Genomic DNA, 11,819 nt, shown 5'->3' on the forward strand with positions numbered 1-11,819 from the left:
GCCTCGGGCCAGGAAGAGTTTTTGTTTCTGTTTTCTAATATATCTGAGGAGAAATGTTCAGACAAAGTGACAATAATTCTAAGGAAAGAAACAAGAAAACTTTCCAATGTTGCCAAAAGCACTTAAATCACTCATAGATAGAAGTTTTACTACCACCAGATCGATGAATCGAGGCACCACCCAAGGTAGGGTCCTTTCGCCTCTTTTATTGAACATGGTAGTAAACGACCTATTAACATTATTGGAAGCATAGGGTTTCAGGGTGATTGCCTATGCTGACGACGTTGCAATATCTGTATCTGGGAAACACCACCAAGTTCTCTCGGAACTCCTACAAAATGCCTTAAATAGGCTAACAAAATGGGCTTAGCAATGTGGCTTAAAAACAAAATTAATACTCTTTTCGAAAAGATATAAAATTCCTCAGATTAGCCCACCCATGATTAGAGGAATAAGCTTTTCCGACCAAGCTAAATATTATGGCCTCATTTTAGACAAAAAACTAAATTGGAAGGCAAATATTGATGAATGAGTAAAAGAGGCTATACTGTAGCGCTATTTACTTGTAAAAAGGCCATAGGATCAAAATGGAGTTTTTCCCCAAAAATAACTCACTGGCTATACACTTCGGTAATAAGACAATACTCATTTATGGAGTTGTCGTATGGTGGACCGCACTGGACAAGATGGTAAATCTAAATAAACTCATTAAAGTCCAGCGGTCAGCAGGTATGTGCATCACAGGAGCACTTTGCTCAACACCACCCGCAGCACTGGAAGTGCTTTTAAACCTAACACCACTTGACATCTTCTCTAAAAAGGTGGCTGCCAACTCATGTGTAAGGCTTAGAGCCACCTCTCAATCTACCAGTAACAATACTGGACATACAACTGTTCTAGACAATTTCAGATCTATCCCAGATCGCTTAGACTATACCACCCCAAAAATGGTATTCCCTTTAAGATCCTCTTGGGAAGAAGAGAGACCCCTGGAAGACGATGCGGTACACTTCTGTACAGACGGTTCAAAGATCAATCACGGAATTGGAAGTGTTATCTATTCGGAACAACTGAATCTCAGTATGTATGATATACAGACTTCCCAATCAATGTAGTGTATTCCAGGCAGAAGTAATGGCGATTAAACAAGCACTATCCTGGCTCAAAGAAAACGTTATATCTTGCAAGGATATACGAATCTTCTCGGACAGCCAAGCCGCTCTTAAATCTCTCACGTCTGTCTCCACAAACTCTCAAATAGTCCACGATTGTCGATCATCTCTGAATGAGATGACGGAACAGTTTAATATTCACCTCATTTGGGAGCCGGGCCACAGAGACATTCCGGGAAATTGAAAAGCCGATGAGCTCGCCAAAAACGGAACACTTCTGCCTAATGTTAGACAAAAACATAAAATATTTTCTCAAACAATATGCTCTAGAATCATCAAATGCTAGATGGTCACAGAATACCACCTGCGTAGCAACCAAGCAAATATGGCTAAGCATAGACTTAAAACGGTCAAAAGGCGTGATATCCCTGAGCAGACAAAGTACAAGCTCTACAATTGGAGTAATAACAGGACACTGCCTCATAGGAAGACATGCTCTGAGGCTAGTGGTCTACACAAATGACTTTTGTAGAAGCTGCATGGACGAGGAGGAAGAGAAAACAGTCCAACACCTTCTATGTACATGTCCAGCACTCTCCATTAGAAGGAATAACTTTCTCGGTAATCCCTTCTTCGATAATACCAGTGAACTGGCAACGATTGACACAAAATGTCTCTCTAACTTCATTAAAAGTACAAAATGGTTTGTTTAAGTTCATTACTCTTCCATAAGTAACCTCATTAGCGGTATCACAATGGACACTTGAGGTCTAGGTCTCCAACCTAACCTAACGTAAAAGCACTAGCAAACTTTTGAGTCAAGTCCAACAAAATTCAAATCAAAGTCTCAACGGGCCATACGAAACTTTTGGCGAAAATAAATTCTCTGATGCAATATAATGTACCAATAAGTCAGCAAGATTCAAAGAATTTCAGCCAAAGAACGCACTCCAATTTGGTCACTAAGAAATCCCAATGGTAAATGGACAGTATCAAGTCGGAAAAGTCTAGAACTCTTGCTTAATATCTACTTCCGGGTTGCCAACGATTTACTTTAAAAAAATTTTCCGACTGATATGATAACTGTAGGTAGGATATAAAGGCCTATAATCTGCCTTTCAACCTACAGATTACTAGGCCCTCCAAGTATGTTCCATACAATGCTACAAAAAACTAACGATCTTGTAATCCCACACCTAAATAATCTTTTTCGCAGCAGCCTTAGATTGAGATTTGTCACTAAATAGTGTCATGAGATCAGAGTAGTTCTTATACCTAAAGCTTGTAAGCCCAGCCACTCAAATGCTATAGACTATAGACCCATAAGTCCTACATCATTTATTCGCAAAACCTTCGAAAGACTTCTAGATATTTCTCCTACACAACATGCTTTCTTCAAAGGCTAAAGTGTAGAAATAGCCTTACAATGCGTTGTGAGAATAATTGGAAAAAACACTACATGATGAGGAGTATACACTGGCTGCGTTCGTAGATATTGCAGGGAATTCAATAAAGTACAAAACATCCAAACAAAAGCACTCACAGATCTCGAAATGGAACAATTTTTTATAAAATGTATCATGTATGTTAAGACATGGACAGATCAACAGCGAGCTATGTGGTATAGAGATTTAAATATCATCATCTAGACGAACGCCTCAAGGAGGTCTACTTTCACCACTCTTCTGGAGCATACGCCGATGATGTAGCTCTTTTAGCGACAGAAAAATTCCTAACTACTATTACCCAATAATTGAACAAAGCCATTCAAAATCCTGGTCCAAGCACTGCAGAAGTATTGGCAGTGACATACGCTATAAAGCAGTTATCAATGATGCCGCTATTAAAAGCCTATATCACTATATTCATTGATAGCGAAGCAGCATTAAAATCGATTCCTCCCACACAAATAAAGTCGAAGCTTCTAAATTAAGGTCGCCAATAGCTAAAGATTCTTAGCTTACTTGATAACATTAGACTCAGCTGGCGAGTATTGGTATAATACTGAACTAATCCAGTATATACTCAACCATAGACACCAGCATCTTGGTAACAAGATACTCGAAGAAACCAATGAAAGATGGAAATGCTTTGAAACTATGGTCCAAATTCGACAAAACAAAATCCCGGTCGATTATACATCTTGACAAAAGAATCCTGATAATGGTGAGAGGTTCATTGACTTATGCAACCCCAATAAAATAAGCTGGGTGACTCTGGCAGTGTTCTTTTGGATGGGACTTGCCTGTGACCACCACTTAATGATAGCTACCCTAAGATTGCGTACAGCTACAGTTCGAAGATCCAAGGGAACAACACGAGCCCAAAAATTCAACATCGCCGCACTAAAAGATCCCACGACCCTTCAAAAATTTAGGGACCACCTGTCACACGAAATGGACACAATCAGCAGCACAGTACAATACGACATCGAACACCATTGGAATGCTGTGAAAAATGTTCATTTCAGGTGCTGACAGAATAGTCGGTGGGAAAAAAGGAAGCAACAACACTTGGCTTTCAGAAGACTCTTGGGCAAGGATCAACGAACGCAAACAGTCAGGGGCTCGAATAACTGCAACACAAGAGGAAGAAAGAAACGAGCTGGAGTCCTCGTATCGCATGAAAAAGAGAGAGGTCCACCGTAGTTCGAAGAAGTAGACGGTACTGTGATAACTTCGGTGGATGAGCAGGTCAGAAGGTGGAAAGAACACTTCTGAAGCGCACCACACCTCCCAGTAAAGATGAGATCGTTTCCGAAATTAGAGCACATAAGAACAACAAAGCGGTAGGACTTGATGGAATTCCCGCAGAGCTTTTACAAGCAGCGCCAACGTCATCAAGCTAACTGTTTCATCCGCTCATAAAAGAAGCCTAGACCACCGAAAGCTTTCCCCATGAGTGGAAGAAGGGAATTATCGTCAAGCTTCCAAAAAAAAGAGATCTTACTAAGTGCGAAAACTAGAGAGGAATTTGAGTTCTACCAGCCGTTTCCAAAATAGTAGCAAAAGTTATACTGGAACGTATCAGAGAACACCTTGAGGCCAAACTCGATGCCGAACAAGCAGGATTCCGTGCTGGATCCTCCCGTATTGATCATATTAACACCCTGCGGATCATAATTGAACAGTGCGTTGAATATCGATCACCACTACACCTGCTTTTTCATCGACTTCGGGAAGGTCTTTGAAAGCGTCAATAGGGAGTATATCTGGTTAGCTTTGCGGAGGAGAGGCATCCCAGAAAAACTTATTGCTATTATTAAAGCAGAATATGACGGGATCCAAGTGTCACGTTCCTCACGATGAATGATGACTTTGAAATCTGAATCGGAGTCAGTCAGGGCTGTATTCTGTCGCCAATATTGTTTTTGTTGGTGATAGGCGATGTACTGCGCTTAGCTCTGTCAGGTAGCGGAGGGATCCAATGGACTTTGACATCCTATTTAAAGCACTTGGATTACGCGGACGATGTTCGCTTACTCTCTCATATGATCATGGATCTCCATCAAATGAAAACAAGTGTGGAGAGATAAGCAGAAGTTGTGTGATCAGCCTCGGAACCCGACCATCCTTTCAAATAAATATTTTCTCGCAACCGGTGAAAAAAGTGGAGAGCTTTCAATGGAAGCATCGTTTCCATCGAAGGCGGAACCGAACAAGACGTTCGTCTGCCGCATCGGCAAAGCAAAAGCGGCTTTCGGTATGCTGCCAAAAATTTGTAGGAATAACTCTATCAGCTTAAGAACAAAGCTACAACTGTTTCGCACAAATGTCGAATCTGTGCTTCTTTGGAAGGTTACTTTCATAAGCTATAACAAGACAGCTACAAACCTTCGTAAATAGATGTTTTCGTAGCATCCTAAGGATTTTGTGGCCAAACTGTATTTCAAATTAGGTCCTTGATAGAAGGACAGGTCAGGAACCTATAGAATCTATAATACGAAGACGTAGATGGTAATGGATTGGACATAGGCTTCGAAAAGGTAACGACTGCATTGCAGGCCAAGCAATGCAGTGGAACCCGCTCACACAAGAAGGAAAAACAGCTGGACGACCGAGGAGCACATGGCGCAGAACAGTCGAGGCGGAATCAGCGTCACTAGGCAAGAGTTGGAAGGAGCTGATGCACATCTCCGGAAACCCGTACACGGTGTCTCGTAGGCGTAGTAGAGGCCATATGCCCCTTAAGGGGTTCCCAACGGAAAATGAAATGATAGTTTTTTTAATCAGTCTACAAATACCTTTTAAAATTACTAACCAGGACGGAGTACCGGTGCACAGTGGTTTCTCCCATAGGCCAAAAGTCAAAATTTCAAGGTTGAACAAACTAATTTTTTTTAATGCAATAATTATCTACGATAACGGGATAATTATGTTGCAGTAAGGTTTCTCCTCTAAAATTAGTTGTTGGCAGTCAGTCGCGTCACAAACATCAGTGTTTTTCGCGGTTTTATAAAAAAAGTTAGTCTGAAAATACGACATTGCGGTTTACCCATTTTTTGTCTGTTGTTCAAAGTAAATTTTGGAAAAAAGGTGATGTGAATATTAAAATAAAGTATACTAATAGCTTTTTAATAATTTTCTTCAAAAATTTATATAGTTAAAGTTTTGACTCCTATTGAAAATGGTGCATTATTTGAACTTTTTCATATTTCGTGTTTTTCTAAAGAGCCAAAACGTCAAATTCCCATAAAATCCCACAATAATTCTTATAGAATAATTTTGAGTTATTATTCCTCTTTTAGAATACAAAAGATTTGTTTGCGCAAATTTGCGCAAGTCCTAAAATTTCGACCCGAAGTAAAACACTGTTTTCCACTTTTTTTTTAAATTCTAGCAATATGATCAAGCGAATTGATATTTTTAACATATGGCATGCGGCGAAGAAACGTCGCAGTGATGCCAAAATTAATGAAACATGGACCATTTTCAAAGAAACTTATCAAATTGAAAGCTTAGGCGCTAAGAAAAAGATAAATACGCTATGTAAGTCTTTTCATAGAAGGTGGGAGGATTTTCCCGAAAAAAAAATGTATTTTTATCTAAAAATAGTATTTGGCTTGACTTCATCGAAGACTTTAGTTCTTTGGAGGAGGCCCAAACAGAAAAAAAAAAGTCGCCAAATAATCAAGGGAGACCAAAAAAACCATTTTTAGAAAGCTTGTCTCGCACTAAGAGGAGACGAATTGCTAAAATCGTTGAAGTCGATGAAGACATTGCTTGTGCTTTGAAACATTGCCAGTCTACAGACAATCTCAAATTAAGACAACTCGATTCAAATGATGCTTTAAAAATTTTGGTCGAGGCAAAATTGTCGAAACATCAGTACCAAGTTAACAGGAACTTGGTAAACCAAAAAACTGAGGTTGATATTTTCCCAAGCTATGTTACCCAGAGCTGGATACAATCAACATTTCCGATTCTTCAGCCGAGGTTACCCTTCAAGGTCTCCTTTACCAAACTGCCCAACGCATTGTAGAATCCCAACGGGACATTTTTGAAAATTCGGAGACTAATTTCGGTAATAATTAAAATATCTTGCCAACCAGGTTTTGTGTTTTATTGTAAAACTTGTCTACTTTTTCTTTTGTGTTTGTTTGTGGTAAAAATGTCTCGTGTTTGTTACAGCCGATATAGCACCAGTTGCAATTCTAACAGTGTCTCTAGTCTTAATCTAATCACAGGAGGTAGAATAATGCAGTGTTCGTCTTAATGTACAAACAAAAATTTCAATGTGAATAAATAAACTCTTGATTTAGGTGATCTGATATTAATTGGGAAATGGGGATTCGATGGAAGCAGTGGACAGTCCGAATATAAACAAAGAACGTCTGGCGAATTCAGTGATGCGGATATGTTTATAACATCTTATGTTCCGATTCAACTTTTTTCGCAAGAGAATTCTAATTCTGAAAAGAAAATTGTATGACAAAATCCTCGCCCAGGATTAACTCGATATTGCCGACCAATACGTTTTCAATTAAAAAAAAGAAACGGCAGAGTTGAGCAGAGCTGAGCAGGAATACATGCAGAACCAGATAAATAACTTAACTGGAACAATAATTACAGTTACTGACCGCTCTATAAATGTAAAACATATCCTCAAATTGACAATGGTTGACGGTAAAGTATGCAATGCCTTGTCACATACTTCTTCCCAACAGGTTTGTTATATTTGCGGAGCAAAGCCAAGTAACATGAATGATATTCAAAGCTCTTTACAAAGAACCATCAACGAAGAATTTCTAGATTTCGGCATATCTCCACTGCATGCGTGGATAAGATTCTTTGAATTCTTCATTCATCTAGCATATAGATAAGATTTTAAAAAATGGCGAACGGGAAATAATGAAAAACCTCTTTTGGACGCCAAAAAAAAACGAATACAAGCAGACTTCAAAACCATTGGATTGATAGTTGACAAGCCAAAACAAGGTGGCGGAAATTCAAACGATGGCAATACTGCTCGTAGATTTTTTGCAAACCCTTCTATATCGTCTCAGATAACTGGCGTTAAGCAATCTATACTTGAAAGATGTGCTGTAATTTTAAATACTTTGGCAAGTTGTTTTGCAATTAATGCAGAATCCTTCCAAATATATACAGCTCTTGAAATTGTTGAAGAATATCCTTGGTACCCATTGCCAGCTTCGGTACACAAAGTCCTTATTCACGGAGGACAAATTGTGAAACATGCCATATTGCCTATAGGACAATTTACTGAAGAGGCAGCAGAGGCGAAAAACAAAGACGTTAAATTTTTTCGGTCGAACAATACTAGAAAAATATCTAGGCTGTCAACTAACACTGACTTATTGAACAGGCTACTTTTAACGTCAGACCCTTTGCTTTCTAACGAAAGAAATTTAAAACAAAAACAAAAATCGACATTGTCTCAAGATATTTTGAATTTATTGCTTTAATACTAAAAAAATAAATATAAAATACTATAAAATCATTAATAAAATTAAATAATATTTAAAATAAATCGCTGGTTTTATTTACTATCATTTAAAATTAATTTTTGAGTTTTGACCGCCCATACAAACGAAACCACTGTGCGGTGGCGTGATGGTTAGTGCATAGGACCCTTACCTCTTATTTTTGTTTTTCTCGGTTTTTGCCTTTTGCGAGGAATTTACAATTTCTCCAAGAATAATTCTTGTCATAGAAAATGCTTTCTCAAATTGGGCGGTCCCTAACAACATTACCCTCACACAGGAATCGTTGAGAGTTGTAAGTCACTAGGCCCTAGTTTTAATTTATTAATTTTGTAACCAGGCTGACGCCATAGCTTTTAAGTTCATACTTTGTATTCGTTTTTTTTTTGGTAATTCTAAATAAAATGGATTCTAAAACTACCTTAAAAAACCGTCCGTATATTTACTCCAATTTTTTCCTCGCGCTCTTGGTACACGTAAAGCCAGTCGCTTGTCGAAAACTTTCTTATTTTTTTTATAATTGAAAGTTTTCATTATATTGACCCATATTTATTCCAAAAATTAAATTTCAATTTTTAAAGATTTTATTGTTACAATCAGTTAAAAAAAAAATAATATCCATTTTAAGTTTCGAAACCCGATTATTTAAAGTTTAAAAAAATGAATATTACCTACAGCAGCATTTAAACTTGGAAATAACAAGTTATTGTCGTCTATTTATTTCGACTCAGCATTACATTACATTGTTGTTGTAAATAAAAGTTAAAATGAAAAGTTGTATCGCCATAAGTCCATAATAAACAATCACAAACATTCCATTAGGAAATATTATAGATTAAAGACTTATCATCACCTATTATTATTATTATTAAACATAAAAATAGCTTTAAAAACTGTGTTAGCAACATCATTGAGAGTATAGTTTGGTTTTATTTTAAGCCTGTAATAGAATCCAACTTTGAAGCATGAAAAGCATGAATTACGCTGATACACAAGGGAAATTGGAAAAAACGTAATTGAATTCCAAGCAAAAAGTGAGTGCTGGAAAATGAAAACAACAACAATAATATACTTACTGCTGCCATTTGTGGTGGTGGGTGAAACCTTCTCTTTAATTTTCCCAACAGATGGCGATTGTGATGACGAAGATGACGACGAAGACAACAAAGTTGCTCTACTTGGCTCTATCGATATGGATCGTTCTTCTTGCTTCTCCTCTAGATGATGATGATGATGATGATGATCTCCTTTCTTCTTTGGAACATCAACTAATTCACAATCAAATAATGCTGCTTCGGCTGTAAAAAGATCCGGATTCTTAGGAACTGATAGCGCTGCAACTTTCTTTTTTAGTTGCAATTTTTGGTGTTGTTGGTGTGGTTGTTGTTGCTGCTGCTGGTGGAGCTTGTAAGGCTGCTTTTTATCCCAAGTCGTGGTCTCACTGTAAAAACAATAACTCTCAAGTAGTTTTCTTGATGGAAATGATTTTCGTTTTAGTTCAATGCAACTTTTGGCCTTTTTCACATCAACGACGACGCTAGTGTTGGCGATGCCACTGCAACTATTCTTACTTTCACACCCACACGCCAATGTCGATGCACTATCGGAGCTGTCTTTTGCAATGAAAAGTTCATGGCATAACTTATGATGACTGCGTCGCTTATTATTGTGCCTTTGATTATGACTCAGTGACTTGTTCCTGACTTGAGCTGATGTGGCTGCTACTTCTCCACCTACTCCTCCTCCACTAATAGATTGTTGCAGCAATAGCTGCTTCTGCTCTTTGTTTGTCAGATAACTGGTACTGCGGCAAATCCGAAGTAAATTCCTCGAACAGACGGATGTTGGAGATGATTTTGACACGATCTGCTTGCACAAGTAAACGTCACCGGCACTTAGATCACAACGATTGGCCTTTAACTTTGATGATGACACGTGGATTGAAGAGGTTTTCGTTAGAAGTTGTTGTTTATTATCTATGCCCGTTGCACTAGAAATCGACGAGGAACTTAGTCTTTGGGATTTAATAGCAGTCGATGGAGATTTTGGAGATAATTTTGAATTTGAATGTATGAAGACTCCATCACAGGTTATTTTGATTGTTGTCACCATTATTTACTTTGGTTATTCATTGACATTGAGAATGTTTGTGCAGCTGTTGGTACTTTTTTGTTGTTTTGAGTAGCATTTCAAAAATATATATGTCTGTTTTTTCTTTTACTTTTTTACTAAATTCATTTTGTATTCATTTTTTGTATTTCTTAATTTTCTTTATAAGCATGCTTAGTTTGAAAAAGTTTGAGTTTATTTTCATTATTTTTGTTAGTTTTACTGATGTTGTTGTTGTTGAGTGACAAGAAAAACCGTCAAATTTGTAACACAAAAAAAAGGAATTCCTTTATAAGCAATATTAGTAAAATGGAGAATTCGTTTTGGGTTTCAAGAAACTTAAAAGTTCACTTAAGAAATTAATAAAACCTTCCAATTTCATAAAAAAAAGAGGATGGGATGCGACCCACACTGATAACTTCCCATCCCGTCTGTTGATTTGTCTTGCTTAAAAGTTTGTCTATATGTACTAGTATCAATTTTACCAAATTTGCGTACTATTTTTTATAGATTTTATTTTTTATGAAAAAACGGACTGTAGGATTTTAATATACAAATTACTGAATATCGAAAACAATATTTTCTGTAAAATAAAATAAGTTTGAAGCCAATATTTTTAATTTTTGAAAAGCTATTTGAGTCGAAAGTAAGTTTTTACCAAGATTTAGTATTGTTTTTTTTAGAGTATTATTTTTTGTAAAAAACCGTCAATTCGATTTTCTTCAAAATTCTATCGAATGTTGAAAACAATATTTTCTATAAGATAAAATTAGTTTGAAGCCAATATTTTATAGTTTTGTAAAGATATTTGAGTCGAAAATCAATTTTTACCAACTTTTTTTTAATTTTTTTTTAGGTATTTAATTTTTTGTACAAAAACTATCAATTCGATTTTTTTCAACATTTTACTAAATGTTAACAACAATATTTTTTGAAAGATAAAAGTAGTTAAAAGCCAATATCTACAATTTTTGAAAAGATATTTGAGTCGAAAATCAATTTTTACAAACTTTAATAAATTTTTTTTTAAGGTTTTTATTTTTTGTAAAAAAAACTGTCAATTCGATTTTTCTCAACATCTTTCAGAATGCTTAAAGCAATATTTCTTATAAGATGAAATAAGTTTGAAGTCTAACTTTCAAGTTTTTGAAAAGATATCTGAATCCATATTCAATTTTTACCAACTTTTGTTAATTTTTGTTCGGTTTTTAATTTTTTATAAAAAAAACTGTCAATTCGATTTTGTTCAAAATTTTACTGAATGTTGACAACAATATTTTTTGAAAGATAAAAGTAAATTAAAGCCAATATCTCAAAGTTTTCAAAATATATTTGAGTCGAAAATCAATTTTTACCAACTTTTATTAATTTTTTTTTAGGTTTTTATTTTTTGTAAAAAAAACTGTCAATTCGATTTTTCTCAAAAATTTACGAAATGTTGAAAACAATATTTCTTATAAGATAAAATAAGCTTGAAGCCTAAATTTCAAGTTTTTGAAAAGATATTTGAATCGATATTTAATTTTTACGAATTTTAAGTAATGTTTTTTTTAGATTTTTATTTTTTATAAAAAAAACTGTCAATTCGATTTTTCTCAAAATTTTATCAGATTTCAAAAACATTATTCTCCGTTGCTCAAAATTGTTTTGGAGAT

At 35.9% G+C, this 11,819-nt stretch overlaps 1 protein-coding gene across 1 annotated transcript in view; it reads right to left on the bottom strand.

Moving 5' to 3' along the window:
• Window positions 1-10,455, bottom strand: part of LOC129942366 (uncharacterized) — a 67,433-nt gene extending 56,978 nt beyond the window's left edge. The window contains exon 1 of the mRNA XM_056051263.1: window positions 9,132-10,455. Within this exon, the coding sequence (XP_055907238.1) occupies window positions 9,132-10,167 (1,036 nt within the window). The 5' untranslated portion in view covers window positions 10,168-10,455. The remainder of the gene's footprint in view (window positions 1-9,131) is intronic.
• Between the last annotated feature and the right edge of the window lie 1,364 nt (window positions 10,456-11,819).

The sequence above is a fragment of the Eupeodes corollae genome, chromosome 1 (assembly GCF_945859685.1).
Source record: "Eupeodes corollae chromosome 1, idEupCoro1.1, whole genome shotgun sequence".
In the NCBI taxonomy this organism is placed as follows: domain Eukaryota; kingdom Metazoa; phylum Arthropoda; class Insecta; order Diptera; family Syrphidae; genus Eupeodes; species Eupeodes corollae.